Raw genomic sequence first — 21,740 nt, forward strand, 5'->3', positions numbered from 1 at the left:
AAAATCAAAAAGTTGTGAGAAGTGAAACATTTTATGACTTTTTCTATGAATTTCCCTTCCATTTTTGGCATTTATAGTGAATTATCTTTGGTGTTTGCTCTCCCAGATTTAATTATAATTTTTTTATGCTTTCTAAGAAAATCTTAAGATTCCAAAAGTGTCAGCAAATAAAAATGTTTAAAAATAATCAGATTTAAGTAGTTACAGTACTATCGTAGTATTTATCAAGAAGTAAATGTGTAGATAAAAGAATCCTATTATGTGTTCTAAGAAATTAATTCGAAATAATACTATTTAAACCTTTTTTGCGAAGCAAGTAAGTGTCTTCTTGTTATACTTTTAAAAATCTTTAAAAAAACTACAAAAATAATAACACTATATATGTTTTGTTCTGTAAAACAATATGATAATTAGGAACTCATAAGTGTGTAGGGCGAGGACTTATGCTCCAATAAGGAGTTAAAGGAAAGAAATGCGTATTTACTGTATTCAACTATATGCCAATAGATTTCGCTTTTAGATAAGAATATTAGTTTACCTTATCGTATGTTAATTACCAGAAGATACCCTTTAAAAACTGCAGTATATAGAAATAAAATAATGTGCAGACTTTTTTCTGTTATGGTCTAAAACACACTTTGTATAGCAATGCTTTGTGGATATAGAATAAAACAACACAAGAGACGCTTTTGCTTGACATACATATACTTCTCCACTGTGATGAGCCTGGGTAGATCCCACCAGAAATGTGGAAACTTATAGAGGACTGGACAAATGACTTATGAATATTTATTGATATTTTAGCCTCTCGGTTAAGCCTCTCGGTAGCCTCTCGTACGAAGATTTGACAGTACTTTTAGTTATATTTCTTTTAGTTACATTTATAAACACTGGTATCTCTTATTTCTATATTTTTTAATTTGATTATTTTTATCAGTGTTGCGAGTGAGAGTAAATTATGCCATTAGACAAATTATAGTGGTTTCTTTGGTGACTAGCCTTCAGCGTGCCTGGATATTGTCATTAGACAATATACCGTATGTATGGGTCGATAACAATGTATGAAGTTTGGACACACAAATAGTCAAATTCAGATCTGCATTTAACAAAATTATTAGAAATTAGAGTTAAATACCTTTCAATTTGAAGTAAAATTTGATTTTTCTAGTAAATTATAAATAAGTCTTCATACATTTTTCTAATTTGATAGATATACTTGTATATACTATACATCGTTGGGACTCAGTTACTTAAAAACTAACCTTTAATGTCGTCAAGTTAACCTTTTAGTTAAAGGCTGAATGATGCCGATTTTAACAGAATTAACGACAAATTTTGATTGCATTAACAAAAAACTAAGCACTCCATCTAGCATTAAGTATTAAATGCTAATGAAATGTATAGGAAACTAGTAAACTAGCTTTAATCTTTTACGTCCTATTTACCTATACAGTTGTAGTCAGCAAAAATAAATAATTCATATCTTTTAACTTTAATTAATTAAACTAATTAACTAATTAATTAAACTAATTAACTTTTGCAAATATATTTCTGGGAACGAAAAGTTTATTTGTGAAGTTAATCGATTCTTTATACAAATATAATTCGTGTCTTAATTACTTCTAATATTTTTTCTTTCAGATTTAAAAAAGTTCGCAGAATTATTTTTCAGGTAAGAATTTATAATATGTAATGTCTATCTATATACTTTTTCTGTGTGCTTATAACTACACCTTCTGGAGCTTTGTGGTATTTATTATTCCATATTTATTTTTAAATGTAAAATATGAAAAAAGAAAAAATTCATTTGTCCAAATGCGATTTTTGAACAAGAAATTTAAATTAAGAATGCAACTTAAATGTTATTGACATTATGTCTAAAAATTCATACTTCTGCGCCTTATCACTAAATAAGTACTTCAGTAAAATATTCTTATTATCAATCAAATCGGAGTAATAAAAATTTCTGAAGCAGTCCGCTTAATCAAAATTTTCTTAGTAAAAATACTAAATTATTACTGAAATTAAAAAAATATACATAAAATTTAAATATATATTTGGCAATTATTGAATGAATGAAACAGCAAAAATTGACAAGTTCAAGATATAATTAAACACTAATAAATCATAATTATATTGAATTAGTCAGTGCCTTGAACAACCATTATCAGCTTATCTAAATCTTAATCAAAATTTCACTGTTAATAAATTATATTTGGCGAGAAGGTGAAAATTATTTATATAATATATGGTATGTACATAGCAATAATGTATATTAAGAGAAATAAATTAAAATATTTTTTTTAATTTAATTTATTAGATGCTATGTGTTTTAGTGAAAATAAATCTGTATACTATTTCTTTGTGCTCAAAATTCCAGCTTCTGGAGCTTTGCCACTGTCACAGCCTCATAACCATATGATGGTTACAAAGCCATGCCATCAGTATATTGCTCAATGACAATACAATATTATATTATATTGTATTTAAATATCATATCTTTCTGGTACGTTAAACATTTCTTCAGTCTGCGTGGTCGGTTTTAATTGTCAGTTAAACTTCTTCATTGTGACTTATTTGATTTCTTTGTAATGAAAGCATTTAAAAGTCGAGCTTCACATTTTAATTCCATACAACTATAATTGCTTTAGTATCACCCATAGATGACGCGTTTATTATGAAGTGATTGTGTTAATTTGTAATCTATTGACCTTAAGTAGGTTTCTGGCTTTATTTGTTTGAAGTAACTGTCATTGTTTTAAAGTCACAATGTACATGTTCCATCACTTGTTTAATAGGATACTAATTAAGTCAATATTTCGTTGAGTGCCATCCGCACATTATGCATAAATTATCTATATAATATGTAATATATATATGTATATGTATTTATTGCGCAAACCGAAATAAAAAACGCATTTTAGAAATTTTGAATTTTGGCGGACATTTACAGATCCACAAATTAACATTTCTGCTATTTAAAGCCATTTCAACTGTCTGAAGTTTTTCATAAAATTTAAATTCAGTGACAAGTCACGTTTTGCCACAAATAAAATTCACTAAATTACGAATAAACACGTTTAGGTGAGTGAAATTTTATATTTCGCATAATAAACAAAAAATGCATTAAAGTAATGGAAATGTTGCGCCTTTAGCAGAACTGCACCAATTATGGGGAAGTCATCAATAAGGGCGACTGTCAGATAAATTGCGGGAAAAATATTACGGCGAAGTTAAAATCTGCCTTGGCATTTCTAACCACTTTAAAATGTTTATTTTTTGTGTCTAAACGTTTAATATTATTTTAACCTGAGTTAAGGGGAAAAAACAAGGTCATAAATTTTAAATCCACTTAAAAATCATTGATGACGCCCCGACGGCCCGACAAAATGTGCAATAAATAATTTGCTTAAGTGAAGCAGATATAAAAGCAAATGCATCAAAATAGAACCAAAAAACTATATAGAGGAAGTTTAGGTACTGCAGTGGGCGCATTGCCAAAAGTCGAAACAATTCCTAATTTGCATGAGTTGCAATTTTGTGGCATTTAAGTACCATTAACTCCTTTTCAGTAGCCTCAGCATATACACAAATTGTTTCTCAAAACAGTCTTGAGACAAAATATTTTTTGTAGTGCATTTTTTTTCCTAATTGTAGATATATCCAGTAGTAAAAATTTGAATTTGTCTTAAAAAAATACCAAAATTATTGCAATTTTTATGTTAATTTACATACCAAGACATTTTTCTGTAAATTTAGAATAATATTACATTGGAATTTTCAAATAACCCAAATATTTAAGAAACATATTTTGGCTGTAATTTCCTACACCACGTTACTAATATTTTAAAAAGCTGTATATTATATACATTGTTAAACATAAAATTGAATTTAGATAGATATTAATTTCAATTAATTTTTATTATTTAAGCGACAGCAGACACTATTTACAAGAGTTTCGTTAGGGCATGTTAAGCCTAACTTTTTACATTTATATAGTTTAGAGAATCGAGGTATTATTAATACTATTAATTAATCACAATTATTATAAACACTATTTTGATATTATTTTCTATATTTTTAATATCCCTTTAAATTGCTAAGTTAGAAGTTCTTGATTTGACTATTAAAATGTTCCTCAAGAAATAATAGCACGAAACTGTCAGGAGTCACTACAATCCATAAACATTTTTTCTTCAATTTGCCACATCATTTTGAAACCGGTCACGTGGTACTGCCAGTTTTGGACAACAGCAACGTTCGTTTAGAAACAGTTCACTTTAACCTAATAGAATCTTATTTGCTGCAACTTAGCTTAGCGCACCAATATGTGGATGATATCCTCTTTATCTCCTGAACTCGATCAATCAGCTACTGACAACTGCAACATCCGTGTAAAGACAGTTCACAACCTTATAGAATCTTATTTGTTGAGGCGTAGCTCAGTGTGCCAATATGTGGATGAACGCGATCAATCGGCTACTAATATGTCATTTGAACAACTGCAATTTCGTGTAGAGACAGTTCACTTTTACGTAATAGAATCTCAGTGCGCCAATATATGGATGATATCTTCCTTTTCTCCTATCTTGTAGAGTGCAGTTGCTTTTGCTTGGTGTGATACCTAACTGCGATCAATCAGCCACTGATATGCCATTTGGACAACTGGAACGTTCACTTTAACCATATTTGTTGAAGCGTAGCTCACGCTGGCAATATGTGTATGATATCATTTTCTCCTATTTTATAGAGTGCATCTGCTTTTGTTTGGTGTAATACCTTAACGCGATCAATGAGCTACTGATATCCCATGAGAAATTCATAGTTTCGCCCATTATATTGATGGAAGTCTGTATGTGACTGTGAATTACACCTGAAAAAATGGAAATAATAAATTATTTGTTTAATCTTTATTTTTCTTGTCTTAGTCTTAATGTAATAGAGTTAAAATTCTCTAAAAATTTAATTTAAAATAGTTTTATAATTTTCGGACCTAACGGCCTAAATCTGTTATTTGAATTCACCAACGCAACAGATTTATGAATATTATTAAGTTTCCTTATAATTACCTTCATATGTCAATCTCGTAATATTGACAAAATCTTTAAATTACTTCGCAAGCCCAAATCTGGTTATCCGGTGACAGTGACAAAGCTCCAGAAGCTGGAGATTTGAGCACAAAGAAAAAGTATGTAGATTGATCCATAGGTGGCGTGAAATTCTAACGGCTTTTAAAAAATAAAAAATTAAATTAAAAAAAACAGTCAAAATTAAAGTTACTCAATTTATTTACAACATTATAATATGGCGGTTTCTCCGGCCTTGGTTTATAAAGTACAAGTACAGCTAAAGGAATTGTTAAATATTGTGACAGACAATTATTATATATCTCGCAGTTAGAGTTCTCATGCTGGCTATCTACCCAAAAGGGGCAAATGTTTGCATGAATTCAGTTTCGACCATATAAGCATATCCTACGAAAAGTATATAGAAAGCAACGTGAAAAAGACCCATAATACGTCGCGCGTAATAGTTGGTACTCAGCGTCCATGTCAGTAAGCAGGAAAGCGTTACAATAAGAAACACAAAACTGTTTTCACCTAAATACCCAGTTCTGGCCTGGTTGAAATATTTTTTGATGTATAAGAAAAAAAATTATTCATATTTTTCTAATTACCGGTGTAAAACCTCTTTCACCATTTGTGCATCTATATAGATAAACTGTACCCACCCCCAAAAGAGTATCTTAAATGAAAGAAAAAAACAATTTTTAATTAAAACATAATTTATATGTAGGAAATAATAGTGCATAGTTTTACTGAAAAATGGAGCTCCAAGACACGCTGCAAATCCCATTTTTTGGTAACCTCCAAATGCAAATGTTAAGTTCGATACTAAATCGCCAACACCATTACCCCAAGCCAATATAGTACAATATAAAAAGGCTTTGCTTTTGCCAAGTATAAGCCCGAATATGTGTAGTACTTGAACCACTTCGCAAGCGCATGTATATATGATGAACATTGATCCATAGGTGGTGAGTAATGCGAACATCTTTTGAAATATAAGTAAAATAAAAATTGAAGATTGCGTATAATTTATTTAGATTATTTACGACATGATATTTTGGTGGCCTGTATGTTTTCGTTCTCAAAAATAAATAAAAGGCTGCAGGCGGTATAAGCAATACCATCAGGCGCACGTAGTTTATTATTAGATAAAACTTATTTCGGACTTAAAATAAATAAACATAAATTTATGTAATTACAAAAATTATTAAAAGTCTTACAAAGGCAACAAAGGCTACCAAGCGGCATATATGCAACTTGCAGACAGTTTAATAGTTTTGACCAGCCATGAGCATCCAACTCGTAATCACATATAGGCATAAACAGTAGCAACATTAACCTTATGGGAATTTTTAATATCAAGGTACTTCTCTGAAATTTAGTACCATTTTCCCATTCACCTTCTTCAAAGGGATTTATGGAATTTAAGAATTGTGCAATCAGCTTGTTATTTGATCCGACATCCTGTATATATGATGAAACACGCCGCTCCTCTGTACTAATTACGCTAGTTTTGGAAACTCTAGATAAAAGCTGCATATCTGCTTCTGCTCGAAGTATATTAATTTCTGCTCGAATTTCTTCTTTCGTACGTTCTATTAAAATTATATAGTAACTGATATAATGAGAACGCAAGCAATATTGCAAATGTTCGCACGAAATACTTACCAGGCAGAAACGGTCTTCTTCTTAGAATTTTTTCTAATCCTACAAAATAAATACTGGTTGATTATTGCTCATATCATATTTCCACTGTAAATCAACATTGTAGATTAAATTTACTTACGTGAGATTCCTCTTTTAAGTAGGTACTGATCAAAAAGAATAATAGTTAAGTATGTAAAATAAATTATTAACATTCCTGCAACAAACAGTTCGAAATGTGAAAAAAAAATATTTCTCGTATAAATCAGACTTACTAGTACTTTCTTTTGTAGTAACTTTGCCATCTGAAATTATAGCGTACTCAATATATAAGAACGCTAATGTGAGGAAGGACACATCCCGAAGAATATTATAACCTTGCATTTGAAATGGTGCAAAAACACATATAAGTCCTGCAACAAAGTTGACAACATATATTGCACCGCCAGTCATATCGGAGAATATTGCACGTGAAAAATCGCGTACTGAGCTTAAAGTAGAAAACAAGTCTGGTGATCCATTACCAAAAGCCACTAGGGTGACACCGGCTAAATGTTCACTCATACCGAATACCGTGGCTATTACTTTGAGTGCTGGGCAAAAGCTATTAGAGATAGAAATCTTCTTATAATTGCAGTTAATGTGTATGATTAGCTTACTCACAACCTGTCAGCTGTAATATTTAATATAAAAAATATTACTATACATGTTAGAAATACAGTGCTCATAGCAAGAAATTCTTGAAACGGTGACAATGGTTCAAGAATACAGTAATATAGATTCACGTAATCTACAAATGAGCCAACACTAGTGCATTCCGCAGTTAATTTCACATAATTACAACGTCCAGGATATTCGACCCATCGTACATTTGAACAGGCTGGCTGTGGAATAAAAGCAACTAATAATGTTTTTAGTTTGGTAAATGAATATATTATGTCCGTACTTACGTAAGCCCCCATATCCATATAGGGAATTATTAATTCTTCTGTCAAAGCCATTTTGTTTTATTTATTCTGCAAATAATTTTGATTCAAAAAATAAGAAACATTTTTTCCAAAATAAAATTCTAATATTATTTCTATAATGTCAAATTATATGTCTGTGTTTGCTTGAATTTATTTATTTTATTAGAAATATTAATGTCAAATTATATGTCTGTGTTTGCTTGAATTTATTTCTTTTATTAGAAATATATATCTCATACCTTGTTCAAGTTTTCTTTGTTTGTATTTAGCAGCCATAAAATTGCGTAGTTAATTTTAGATTATCCAGATCTCAGTTGTTTCCCTTCAATTCTATTTTCAAAATTTAAATTTATCTGAAGGGTGTTAGCAGATTATATATAGAAATTGATTGCGGAGACGCATTTATTTTTTTTTAAAATTACCCAGTTAATTAAATGGTCTCAGCATATTCCAATTTATCTGAAGCCCATAAACTGAAGGGTGTTGGCAGAGTATATATAGAAATTGATTACCATACACTATTATTTATATTTCCCGTACCATTGCAAAGATGCATGATTTTTTTTTCTTTTTGTTACTAGAAATAAAGAATGCATTATATATTTTAATTTATCGTAAAAAAAAATATCCAAAATTATTACAATTTTTATGTTGATTTACTAACCGAGAAATTTTTCTGTACATTTGAAATCGCACTACTGTTGAGTATAATACATTTTTCTATACAGAACGAAAAATATTATTTTAAATATAAGAGGTTAGAGGTCCTCAGATAATTACTTACTTTTAGTTTCTTAAAAGATCGTACTTTGGCTCTTTCAAAAAATAACTGTCTACACAAACGAAAAAAAAATATATCTGTAGAAAAATAATAATAAATATGTATGACACAATGTTAAAAAATTAATATTTTGACTGACATTTCTTTTATCACGATACTAACTTTATAAAAAGCTATATGTATTACAGCCACTGTAATATAATCGAATATAAAAGTGGATTTAGACAGGATAGTATGGTGGCGGATCAGATGTGTTGGCCGTCCTACTTTTTAGCTCATATATCCAGTCTAACTTCCTATGTTTATTTAATGTTTAAGGTTCCAGATATGAGCCATGAACGCCATATCATCCTTGACCAGAGCACTGAAGAAATATGTATCTTTCCTATTTGTCTATTGCCAAAATTGATCATATGTCCATTTTCGTTTGGTTGGTCTTGAAAGACCAAACTTAGCATTTACTCGTCCATTTGTTGCAGGTCAATCAATACACAAAGAAATTGACTCAATAAACAACAGCACTTTGTGATAATCAAAAGGTTTATTAATTTTCGATCACATTTCGATAAGAGTCTCGTTGAAAATTAAATAAGAAAATAGCAGTAGTTCTTCATTGAAATTAAAAATTTTTACATATAAAAATTTAGTTATAATTTGACACGAAAATTTTCTTTTTAATATCAACTGTCAAAAATTTTAATGTGACATCTGATTTTAAAATCAAAAATAACTATTTATTGTAATTTGTTTAAAATTTAAGTTTAAATATTTTAAATCCCAAAATAAATAAAACGAAAATAATATAATAATATAATAATAATCACTTAATATGTATGCATTTATAAAATATTTGTTTTGTTTCACTTTGTATGAAATTTTTATTCATTCCTCAAAACTATTCGCAATAGGACAGTATTATAGTATACAACATTGTACTACTGTGAATTATTGAAGTTTATGTCAACTTGATTTTGTTGAAATAATGCCTCAAATATAATATCTGATGTACATATTTCCATAGAAATCTTTTTGATTTCAAAAATAAGTCAAAATGACAGCTAATAATATTATATTTGTTGTTGTTGTTATTGTTGTGATTTGAGTTAGTGTATTGCGCACTTTTACTCTACTGTGACTGCGGAGTTTATCCCTGCCCCACACTAAACTTTAGCTATACTAGAAACATTATCATTTATTTATTTTCTAACTGATGACGGATCGTAGATCAACATATCTTCCTGTGGGTCCTGAGGTGGACTTGTGGTTTGTTAGGGTGGGGTTGGGCAACGTATTAACTTTTGTGAATAATTTTAGGGCTCTGTCCTTGATATACTTTTTCACTGAATCGAATCTTAGATCTCTATGCATGTCTGTTGTTCTAATATACCAAGGAATCTTAATTAGTTAAAGAAATGTAAATGTAGTTAGATTTAAGTTAAAAAAATCACTTTGGTGCACTTGTCTTTTAAAATGATCTCTCACTCTATTATTCATACATTTCCCAAGTACTCGTTCTGGCTGTGTTAACATAAACTCAATTCGGACGATAATAAGTCTCAAAAAAAAATTGTGATTTAGTTTCGTGGACAAATTTTATGTCTATTCTGACATCGATAAAATTTAAAAATATTGTGTATACATTGATAATTTTATTGACAGACGCTTTGATATATAAATTACATAGTTTTGTGAGTTTGTCCCATGGCAAACATTTTTTGATATAAAAATGAAGTAGTTTTTCTACCACTAACAACTTGGAACTACAAGTATCCCTAGACTTGCGTTGCGTATCACATATTGTACTGTGATAAATATATATTTGTCTATAGAACTGTTTTCACATACTACTCATACTTTTAATGAACATGCTCTATAAAATTTAAATTTCATGTAAGTGTTACTCCTAAAGAAATATCTTCTCTTGAACTCTTACATTTACTTGTCATGCTTTATTGCAAATGGTATTGCAGCCCGATATTTGGCAAATTATAGGCGCATTCTTCAGAAATTCAATTAAGATCGTTTTGAGACTTAAAATTCTATGGAAAGACAAACTTAATGTCATTACTTGTTTTAATATAATTTATAAGAAAAGTAATACAAAACTAAGTACAAAAGAGAGAAGTCAATGCGTTTTGTACTTTCACATTTATCTCAATAAACTAATATAACAAATTTAATGAATTTTATTTATTTTCTTTAAAGTGAAAGTCATTTTCAATATTTTACTTAAAGAAATATTGCAAATATGTGCCGATGTATATATAACACTTTGTTACAGTAGGTATTACGCTTTAGCAAGTTAAAAACAATGCAAAGCAAATCATATTTTACTTCATGTCTAGTAAATCTATTGAGTGCAGATCCATGTGAATCAAATAAGTTTGCAAACACAGTTTATTGCTAATCGTTGCAGTATAAAAGATAAACTCAATAAATTTTTCTCTTACTTCATCGTTTTGATATGTTATCCTAAAACACTTTTCTTGTTCATTAATTTGATTCTAGTAAATTATTTATTTAAAAAATTGGTTCATTTCAAGTAGTTACAGTTCAGTGAACTTGTTCTTGTATCAAACATTTTTGATAGAAACTACGCTAAACTAAACTTGTATCTAAAAGGTTTTACATTTTATATAATTTTCGAATATATTGTCGTTTTTCTGAAAGAGAATTTTAAGTTTCTCCTAGTTGTTGTTGTTTTTACTATCACTCTTTTGTGATTGGGGGCTTATCCCTGCCCCACACTAGGCTTCAACTATGCAGGAATTCATATCGTTTATTTACCGTTTAATTGATGACAGACCATAGGTCAGCATATCTTTCTGTGGGTCCTGAGGTGGACTTGAGGCTTGTTAGGTCAGGGTTGGGCAGCGTATCAATTTTTTTGGTTAATTTTAGGGCTCTGTCCCTGATATATTTTTTCACTGAGTCGATTCTTAGATCTCTGTGTATATCTGTTGTTCTAATTTACCATGGAATCTTAAATAGCCTTCTTATAGCCAGGTTTTGTGCTATCTGTAATTGCTTTATGGCTGAATTTGAGACTTTACTGTATATAATACATCCGTATAGTAGTGCTGAACTGATTATTTAAGTATATAGTAACTTTCTATTTTCGAGGTTAAATCGATTATTATTAAACAGCGGCTTTAGAAAATATAGAATTTTAGAGCAGCTATTCCGTTTGCATTTCATGTGTTTACCCCAAAAAAAACACAGCAAATGTCAAAAAAATTATGCATGAAAAACCATCCTTACTACAAAAAGCAATGGTTTGCACCCGTACGTGTATCGACCACGCCGAGATGCAAATGCCAGATGTGTTCCATTATATCAAATACAGAAAAAGTGTTTAATATTTGCAAAACATTGCATCACGTAGTTCAACTGTTTTATTGACAGATATTTTGGTTTTTGCACACTAAACTTTTGACTTGAAAGTGGAAGAAACGTTAAAATACGAAAAATTTATGCAATTTTTATATGTAAATGGAAACTATTATTTGATTTTATTATACCCCAATCGTTTTTATATAGACCGGCGGCCAGTCATTTTTATTTTTCGATATCTTTAGATTAATATTTTTGTTCTATTGGAATAAAAAGATATTAAATAAGTTGTTTCACTTTTAATTGCATTTAAGGCAGGTGGTAGCACCTGTTCATTGTGCAATTAATAACATATTTTCCAAATATTTTAATTAAATTAATTTTAGATTTTGTGATACAATATGATTGTATGTAGTGTTTTTCTGAAAATATATATTTCATATTGTAAAATATAGAATATGTGAACTATCAATATATATATAGAACTTTGCTATTAATATATGAGATACATTTGTAATACATTTGATTATTGAATATTAGGAAGTTGTCCTAAAATGTATAATTTTTCAAATGAAAATGCAAACGGAATAGTTGCTCTAAAATTCTACATCTCCTTAAGCCGCTGTTTAATAATAATCACTTCAACCTCATAAATAGTAAGTTACTATATACTTAAATAATCAGTTCAGCACTACTATACGGATGAATTATATACAGTAAAGTCTCAAATTCAGCCATAAAGCAATTACAGATAGCACAAAACCTGGCTATAAGAAGGCTATTTAAGATTCCATGGTAAATTAGAACAACAGACAAACACAGAGATTTAAGGATCGACTCAGTGAAAAAGTATATCAAGGACAGAGCCCTAAAACTATTCACAAAAGTTGATACGCTGCCCAACCCCGCCTTAACAAACCCCAAGTCCACCTCAGGACCCACAGGAAGATATGCTGACCTATGGTCCGTCATCAATTAAACGATAAATAAATGATATGATTTCCTGCATAGTTAAAGCCTAGTGTGGGACAGGGATAAGCTAAATAAAAAATAAAAGTGCGCGATAGCACTAACTCAAGAAATCCAACAACAACGTGAATTTTAACGGCTTTGGTAGAAAACTAAACGATTAAAAGCTCTACTATTTCTTATTAATTAAGAAGTCTCCTTTCAATATCATTTGTTAAAAAATAAATAAATCTGAATATTATATAAAAATATAGTTCTAGATTCCGTCATCAATTAAACGATACATAAACAATATAAATTCCTGCATAATTAAAGCCTAGTGTGGGACAGGGATTAGCTAAATAAAAAATAAAAGTGCGCGATAGCACTAACTCCAACAACAACGTGAATTTTAACGGCTTTGGTAGAAAACTAAACGATTAAAAGCTCTACTATTTCTTATTAATTAAGAAGTCTTCTTTCAATATCATTTGTTAAAAAATAAATAAATGTGAATATTATATAAAAATATAGTTCTAGATTCCTCTAGATTCACTTTATTAATTTAAATTTATAAAAATAAAAATTCTGTATCAAACAGAGTTTTGCACTAATACAGACCTTGACGATTTGCATCGAAGCTCATTTGGCGTTTGTCATGGAAGCTCATGCATAAATTACCACGATCACGTTTTTTCCAGAAAAAACACTTTTGCATCATATTGGTAGACTCATTTTGATATAAGAAGGCTACAGGATGATCAACACTGCTTACGCGCGCCAAAGCATTGTTTGGGTTAAATAATTTTCGTGAACCATTGAAACTTCCAATATTTGTGGAATGAAGTCCAAATGGTGTTACTTCTCCCTCTGCATTAGTCATTTTAATATTATCTGAACCAGGATGGGGATTTGGTTGCATACCTTGATCTTTTTGATCATTTGGCTGACTGCGGACACAATTTGCAATACGTAAGACAGCATCGGTAGGAAAATTGGCATTGATTCCATTATTGACAGCACTATCTACTGTATGTTCATTATTTTTAAACCGTACTTTAGTCATCGTGAGGCAGTAAAAGTCAACAGAGTCTTAAGAAATTTAGCTGCCGATTGAGAATAAAAATTTTAAAGTTTCGTTTGGAGTTTTCAATACAAATATAAAATTTTTTAATTTAATTTTGAGTATGACATTTGTTTATTTTTAAATATCCTTTAAATTTAACTCAAAACTGACTAGATGTGTTAAAAGTAATGTTGAAAACAAGTGTAGTCTCCACTTGTTATGTAATGCTCTGTAGTCTCCAAAGAAATAAAGTTGAAGTTTTCACAGCAGACGCCAATGTTGTCACTTTGTGATATCGACTATTTTTGTGTACTTAAAGAAAGATTTTTCCTATATAATTAATTTAAAAACTCCCTTTGGAAAGCCACTAAACTCAAGAAAAAGCCCGTTATATACAGAGCACCCCTCCGACTTACAGATGGAAACTGGGCTAAAAGCGATGAGGAAAAGGGTGCTGCTTTTGCAAATCACCTTAAATATATATTTACCCCAAACTCTACTTTAACAAAACTTGACTCTCTGCCTTACTCCACACGAAACGACAATATGACAATTTGCTTCAGTAAAAAACCACTAAAAAGCGAAATCAAAAATTTAAATACCAAAAAAGCCCCAGGCTACGACTTAATTACAGCGAAAATGCTGAAAGAGATCCCACAAATCGCCAAAGACCAACTACTTTTTATTTATAACGCTATTTTAAGGACTGCATATTTTCCAAACGACTGGAAGCTATCCAAAATCATGATGATACCCAAGCCCGGAAAGGACCCCGCTCAAGTCACCTCACATAGACCCATAAGTCTGCTTCCAATTCTCTCAAAATTATTTGAAAAACTTTTTATAAAACAACTAATGCCATATATAAATAAGAAAAGAATAATACCTAACCACCAATTTGGATTTAGAGAAAAACACAACACAATAGAACAAGTACACCGCATAGTACGAGTAATTAAGGAAACGTTTGAGAAGAGGCAGTATTGTTCAGGCGTCTTTCTAGACATAACCCAAGCCTTTGACAAAGTTTGGCACGAGGGATTGTTCTGGAAACTTGAGAAACATTTACCATACAATATATCCTCAGTTATCAAAAACTACCTCTCAAATAGAAGATTTGTTATAAAACAAAATTCTTTTGTCTCCAATGCCTTCCCCATTATGGCAGGTGTACCCCAAGGTAGTGTTCTGGGCCCCTTGCTGTACCTGATTTTCACAGCAGACATGCCAACCAGTGACTGTACAACAACATCAACATTTGCGGATGACACTGCCATTCTCAGCCATAGTGACGACCCATTCACAGCCACAAAATCAGTTCAAGACCACCTCAACAAACTGCAAAAATGGCTAGATCTCTGGAGAATAAAAGTTAACGAATTGAAAAGTGTACACATAACCTTCACTCTACGACGAGATACCTGCCCTGCCCTTCGTATTAATGGAAAAGTAATACCACAATGCAATGACACCAAATACTTAGGAATGCACCTCGACCGAAGGCTTACGTGGAAAAAGCATATAGAAACCAAAGTAACCCAAATTAAACTCAAACAACAAGAACTAAACTGGCTGATAAATAAAAATTCTAAACTTAATCTCACCTATAAAGTGCAACTTTACAACACAATGATGAAACCCATATGGACCTACGGAATTGAACTCTGGAGCTCTGCTTCTCCATAAAACATTGAAAAACTTCAAAGAACTCAATCAAAAATCCTCCGGCAAATAGTCGGTGCCCCCTGGTATATAAAAAACGCAAATATTCATAGAGATCTTCGAATTGACACAGTCACAGATGTAATTACCAGCAACACACAAAAGTACAAAATCAAACTCAGGAACCATCAAAATCCACTTGCAAGCAACCTTACCCAAAGCGCTGGTACACAGCGACTCAAAAAAAACTACATAAACCCGGCTATTCAAGAATAACGCCCGACATGGTAACGAAATTGGACGAAGCTTTGGCTAAGGACAATTAATTATCTACTTTTCTTTTTTCAAATATTTTAATACAGCAATTAGCAGCGAAAATTTATTGTTAGTTCTAAGTTGATTTTTAGTAGATTCAATAAAAATCAAAATAAATTTAAAAAAAAAAAAAAAAAAAAAAAAAAAATAATTTAAAAAGTAATACAAGTACATCGCAAAGGAAATTGAAAATAGAATTCAATTATTATATATCAAAAAGTAAACGAATTCAACTCATATATTTTTTGTGTAGATACACTTCAAGTTATTTACTTTTGAGCTGTTAGAAAGTTAAAAAATTGCTACAATATAGCATAGTAGAACTTAATGCTATATTGTGCTAATTTTATTTTGTCATACACAAGGGCATAAAGTTCATTGAAAAATTGTATTTGTGTGATTTCCAAAATAATTATTCTTCAAACTAGACTTATGCATATTAAGTACGTCAGTTAGTAATTTGTCTAAAATGTGACAGGACAATTAAATTTCCAATCAAATAAATTTATCTAATAAAATTTTTGGGTTGACCTAACACTTACTTCGAGTACTGCCACATAAATATCATCAGAAGTTTTTGGATACATCTATCGGATTAATTATCTGTATTTAATTTATGAATTGCACGTGTAAAAAATTGCACCCTGTTAACTTTTAGCCGTGTACTCGGTTATGAACAAACAATGCCAACGTTAAAGCTGTTATTCAAATTTTAAGTTTGCTACACTATTTTTAGAACCTACGCATAGCCCCACACATGTATGATACAGCTAATCGGGACGGATAAGCATTCCAATTAATAGAACTAATATTTATTAGATAAGTTTGAAATAATCTCTTCTTCTTTGCGTGAAAAATGCCAAAAAGAATCCATTAAAAAACAAAAATTTTTGCTTTCCTCTCAAAATTCAAAGTTCAATTATGTTCAAATAATAAACTTGGCATGGATTACTTTCCCGAAAACTGTGTCCAGCAAGGATAGCCAATTTATTTTACAGTTTTTCAACGGTAAATTTATTTCACTTTATAGCAATTTTTAAACAAATTTATTTATAGTTGTTGGTAAACTATTACCATCAAGTATTCTTGGTTTTGAAATAAGTAGAGCTATTGAAATTTTTGGCAAAACTCCAAACTAACTTTTAACAAAAAATTATTTTAAACTACGTCAATAAAATGTACTAAAAACACTATTTTTAACCAATTACCTTTGGCTTTATAGAAGCTAAAACACCCTTCACACAAATAGTTATATTCCAACTATTTATTACATGTTTATATTTAAACCGTTTAAGGCAAAATAATGTAAAAATAAAAGAAATAAAAAAATAATTATTATTTTGTACAAATTGATCCAATTTTCGATGGGATCATTTTGCATCAATTGAAAACTGAAGGTCTAAAAATTTTTCAAATAATTAGTTAAGCTAATAAATAGGTAAACCCTATACAAGAGTAGAGCAAACGGTAGCGGGTAAACGGTTTAGTTGGGCTAATCTACCCAATATTAAATATATATTTTACATTTAATTAAAAAAATTTACTCGCTAAAAAGTTAATTTAATTATTAAATAAACTTGAATATAATACTTACATCTTTTCATTGGTTGACAAGATGATGTTTCGTTACTACCGAAACTTTCTACCCAAGCTTGTCTTGTGTGTTACTACTACAAAAACTTTTAGATATTTTTTTTTAAAGCTTAAGTCATATTGCTAATTATTAAGCTATTAGATACTATAACAAATTATTGTTTATATATATAGTTTTATAAATCTTCTCGAACGTTCAATTTTATATTCTGAAAAGTATTGACATACATTCTGTATAAAAAGTATCTGATATTTATAATTTCTACCAAGTTTCTCTACCAAGTATATACATGTGATCGTTATTATTGACTATTTTTATTCTTAAAATACAATTTCTTAACAAAATACAATATTGCTTTTTTCACCGAACCTTAACAATTAACCATTACATGGGTTTTATATTTTCAGCATTGCCAGGTGTCTTGTTTTCATCAAGAGAGACAATTTGATATTTTTTTGGGTTGCCATACTTGTTGTACTGTTGCCACATATATATACTTGGTACCACTGTACCGTGTTAGTATATGACTTGTTATATATCATTCGTAGTGTCTTGCGCTGTTCACTACGATAATATCAGTTGAATAGAGTTTGACTTCAGTTGAAATGTTGAGTTATTAAAAAAAAGCGTACCATAGAGTAAGTTGAGATATAGTTTCTAATTTGCCTGAACTTTTCCTGTTCTCAAGAGCTAACTTTCTCCGTCTTACAAATAAAGTAAGAAGGTTTGCATTCATAACGAATGTGTGTCCATTTCTTAATTATAGATTGATTAAACAAATTTTGCACTTAGGCCTGTTGATTACTGAATTTGTCTTTAGTGAAGCCATAGAAACTACTACATTCTAACTAACTATTCATAAGTTGTTTGAACTTTGATAAAGCCAAAATTAATTCTTCCTCTCATTCATTAAATACAGTATGCAACTCATTTATTTAATATCCTATTTTATAAAATAAGAAGAGATTTTTTATATTTTATAAATAAATTTAAATTATATAACAATACACTTTAATATTACGATAACTTATTAGTCTTGCGTATACGTTATTAATAATATTGTATCATTTAAGCTAGACAACTAGTCTTAAGTAACTGATTTACCCATAGCATTTCTTTAAAACAAAAAAATTAATTAATGCAACTAAGTCTTCACTGATGAGAAAAATAGCGTTATAAATCTTTATAGCCAAACTACAATATCAGGAAATAACTTTCTTATGTATAAAGGTAGACAAATTATTCAAAAAATCTTTTCTACCAGCTAAATTAGAGTCATGGGTATTCTTCTGTATACTTTCTGTTTGTAGCAATTGCTTTCTAGTCAATGAAGTCGAGTTGTTTCAGACCAGTTGCCCCGCCTCATATCAGTGGAGAACTGCAGGTATCTCACCTTTTCCTCTCTATTTGAATTTTTGAATCACAACTTATAAATAATTGATTAAGGTTTGTTTTCAGCGATAATTGATTGTATTATGTTTACTTTTTTCTTTGTGCTCAAAACTCCAGCTTCAGGAGCTTTCTCACTGTCACGGCCTCATAACCGTATTTCTATTTTGAATTATATCATTGGCTATTTTGTAGATCTATCTAATATATTCGAAAAATAGTTGATTGTTTTGGTAGAATCTATGCGTCTGCTGTTCAACAACAAAGTTTGTAAGGAGATTTTTTAATTGCATTATTTAATTCTTTGCAACTGTTACAGTTCAAATTGCTCATAATATTTAACATTCAAAACTTTATTTTGAAGACAGTTTTGTTTCTAAAACCCAAACTTTTTGTATACGATTAAATTAATTTTTTTTCAATTTTCCGCTTTTAAACATAATAGAATTTTTTTCAATTTGGACGACCACTTTTATTCTTTTTACAAAACAAGAAACCTTTGACCGTGAATTTAATTTTTTGTTTCTATTATCTCTAATATTATGCATATGGAGACATTTATATGTGTTACACAACACAGAAGAGACAGTGAGCTCATGCCAACACTTACATGTACTCGTACGAACCACATGGCAGTGGCAGGAATCGTACGAAAGGATGGGCAAGGACATTTGCTGCAAATAACTTTACGTCAGTTGCACAAATTGCATATGCAATACACACAACATTTATATTAAAGTTTTTGTAGCTTATAAAAACAATGGCACTTGAAATCCTACGTTAGTATATAGTATGTAAGGATTTGTACATAACAAGAATTTTATGGTCCATGGAACAATGCGCTAGATACTTGCGGTTTTTGTCTGCATTGATTTCAAAATTGGCGAAGTTCTGCCACGTAACACAACAACAGAAATGCACACAAAAATTATACAAGGATACGCACAAGAAATATAAAATAGGTTCAATCTGATTGTTATGCACTGGGAGTGCTTGAGTTTCACAAATTTACTTGCAACTCATTTAATACGTTATCTCCATTAATGGTAGAAATTTATTCTATTTTCAGTAGAAATGATATTACACAAAATTATTACTATGAGTGAGTTTTATCAGATCATTATTACATACAAAAGTAATAATAATAATATTATATAATATAAAAAAATTAATTATCAAACGCAGATTACATTGGATTCACACGAGAGTTTCGTTTTTAATTTTAGCTGTCAAAGCTGACGGCTAAAATTACAAACATGACATCTAAAATTACAAACAAAACTCTCGTGTGAATTCAGTAATAGAGGAGAAATCACTAATTTGATCAGTAGTTTGATGGAATACGAGTTCAGATCAGTAAAGAAGAGGTTGACATATTCTCGTAATTCAACTCAAATAGTCTTTTGACAGTCTTATATCATGTTAATTGGTAATTTTTTATACTTAAAAATTAAAATAGCGATTTGAAGACCAAATTCATCTAACACATTTGATTAACTGTTAATTCAAACAACTGATTTTTATGTATTAGTTTTATTCTACTGCAATAGTTCCGAATAGGATCAACAGAATTGGCAAAAATATGTGCTTAACTCAGATATCTGTATAGGAAAGATTATATATATTATATATATAATCAGGTTGTTTCTGGTTTTTTCGATAGAATCTAAAATGTATGAACTAAATTGAGGCTTGGGCGATTCTCCCGATGTCCCGATAAATAAAATTCATGTAGTTTTTTAAATACTTTTTAAAATTTAAGTCAGCAATCTCACTAATATGATCGTCAATTGTTTTTTTTTAATTAACTGAGATTCTTAAATCTGACTTTGCATATAGACTAAACACACATTTCTAGAATCAAATTCTTCAGTTCTGAAACAAATCTTTTAATTCAAATGTAGATCAAAATCTGTTCATCCCTTTTTTAAAAATATTAATATGAGTAAAAAGGGATATTGCATTATCCATTGTTACATATGTACTTATAAAATTCGACTGTCATATATCATCTGAAAAAGAATTACATTAACGATCAATAACCACATTTATTTATATCAAACACTTATGTAAGGAAGAGATTATTGCTAAACATTGTTTAAATGACTTCAATTATAGCTGTTTCTTAGTATATTAAATGAAAATCATTATTCAAAATTCAAAATAATATTTAAAGTACTCTGCTTCAGATTCAATTTAATTTGTACTGTGTAAAGTAATATGAAATCAACGTTTTAAATCATTGACCGAGATTTAATGATTTATGGACTTACTTTTCATTAAGAATGCATATTTTTGAGCAACTTCAGGTCACAGGACTGTGTTGCGAATCTTATTATCAATAGATGACCTAGCTACATACCAATTTTTGAAAACTAAAACCCTGCTGCACTTAGGTACGTATTACCGGAGATCCCAAGGATTTAACGTGTATTTAAATTTATAACCTTTAACAAAGCTTATAATGTTATTCAAGGTTATGTCTTGCATGGCACCAAGATCCTCAAGAAAGAAAGCCTGTAAAGTGTTAAGACGGGGCCGCGTTTGTGCAAAACAGAAACAAAGCAGATGGGAGGAACTTTTATTGTCCTCTTCACAATTGCATCAAGTATGACTGAAAGGGAGATGCATTCTTCTAGCATGGTAACGTAAAATGCAGTAATAACCCGTCTGACTAGCTCGTCTGGATTGCAATTGCCGAAAATATCTCTATGACCGGGAACACAGATTAGAGAAATACTATAAAAATTCAAAGTATTTTGGTTAACAGAAAATCCTTCGCCTTTACAGGATTTGTTTTTCAATTTAAGAAAAAAAATTATATTTATACAAGTGTTGAAAAAATTCTAAACTTAAATTAAATAAAAGCAAAATATAAATTTCAGAAATAGAATATAAAATTGTGTATATATATATATATATATAACTGGATATGTATACATAATCCTATGAGAGACGAGAAATGTGAAGA

The 21,740-nt window shown here is 29.9% G+C and overlaps 2 protein-coding genes across 7 annotated transcripts in view; one reads left to right on the top strand and one right to left on the bottom strand.

Moving 5' to 3' along the window:
- The window catches only part of LOC119686022 (5-hydroxytryptamine receptor 1D), a 97,443-nt gene that overhangs the window by 12,816 nt on the left and 62,887 nt on the right, over nucleotides 1-21,740 (top strand). For 2 of the 5 annotated variants that reach the window (XM_038100474.1, XM_038100475.1), the window contains exon 3: nucleotides 1,642-1,672. The exons of the other annotated variants lie outside the window; for them this stretch is intronic. The gene's annotated coding sequence lies outside the window, so the exon portion shown is untranslated. The remainder of the gene's footprint in view (nucleotides 1-1,641; nucleotides 1,673-21,740) is intronic. 5 annotated transcript variants of the gene reach the window in all.
- Nucleotides 4,350-8,230, bottom strand: LOC119686023 (mitochondrial sodium/calcium exchanger protein-like). Of its 2 annotated transcripts, XM_038100477.1 has the most exons (13): nucleotides 7,921-8,230; nucleotides 7,664-7,729; nucleotides 7,377-7,597; nucleotides 6,989-7,317; nucleotides 6,856-6,930; nucleotides 6,738-6,776; nucleotides 6,290-6,664; nucleotides 6,116-6,234; nucleotides 5,820-6,054; nucleotides 5,678-5,745; nucleotides 5,294-5,619; nucleotides 5,070-5,228; nucleotides 4,350-4,873 (listed from the first exon to the last, which is right to left on the bottom strand). In XM_038100477.1, exons 2-11 carry the CDS (start codon nucleotides 7,712-7,714, stop codon nucleotides 5,419-5,421), a joined length of 1,713 nt encoding a protein of 570 aa, XP_037956405.1. In that variant the 5' UTR covers nucleotides 7,715-7,729; nucleotides 7,921-8,230; the 3' UTR covers nucleotides 4,350-4,873; nucleotides 5,070-5,228; nucleotides 5,294-5,418. The 2 variants fall into 2 exon arrangements, with proteins under 2 accessions (XP_037956405.1, XP_037956406.1); XM_038100478.1 differs by lacking the exon at nucleotides 7,921-8,230 and having other exon boundaries at nucleotides 7,377-7,614; nucleotides 7,664-7,723.

Source organism: Teleopsis dalmanni, chromosome 2, assembly GCF_002237135.1.
Source record: "Teleopsis dalmanni isolate 2A chromosome 2, ASM223713v2, whole genome shotgun sequence".
In the NCBI taxonomy this organism is placed as follows: domain Eukaryota; kingdom Metazoa; phylum Arthropoda; class Insecta; order Diptera; family Diopsidae; genus Teleopsis; species Teleopsis dalmanni.

Bases quoted from the DNA above. Each gene is read 5' to 3' on its own strand.
- LOC119686023 (XM_038100477.1), bottom strand. From the start codon at position 7,714: ATGGCTTTGACAGAAGAATTAATAATTCCCTATATGGATATGGGGGCT. The intron at 7,598-7,663 runs GTAAGTACGGAC...TTTATTCCACAG, and splicing joins ATATGGATATGGGGGCTTAC to CCAGCCTGTTCAAATGTACG. The intron at 6,931-6,988 runs GTAAGTCTGATT...TGTTTGTTGCAG, and splicing joins TACTACAAAAGAAAGTACTA to GAATGTTAATAATTTATTTT.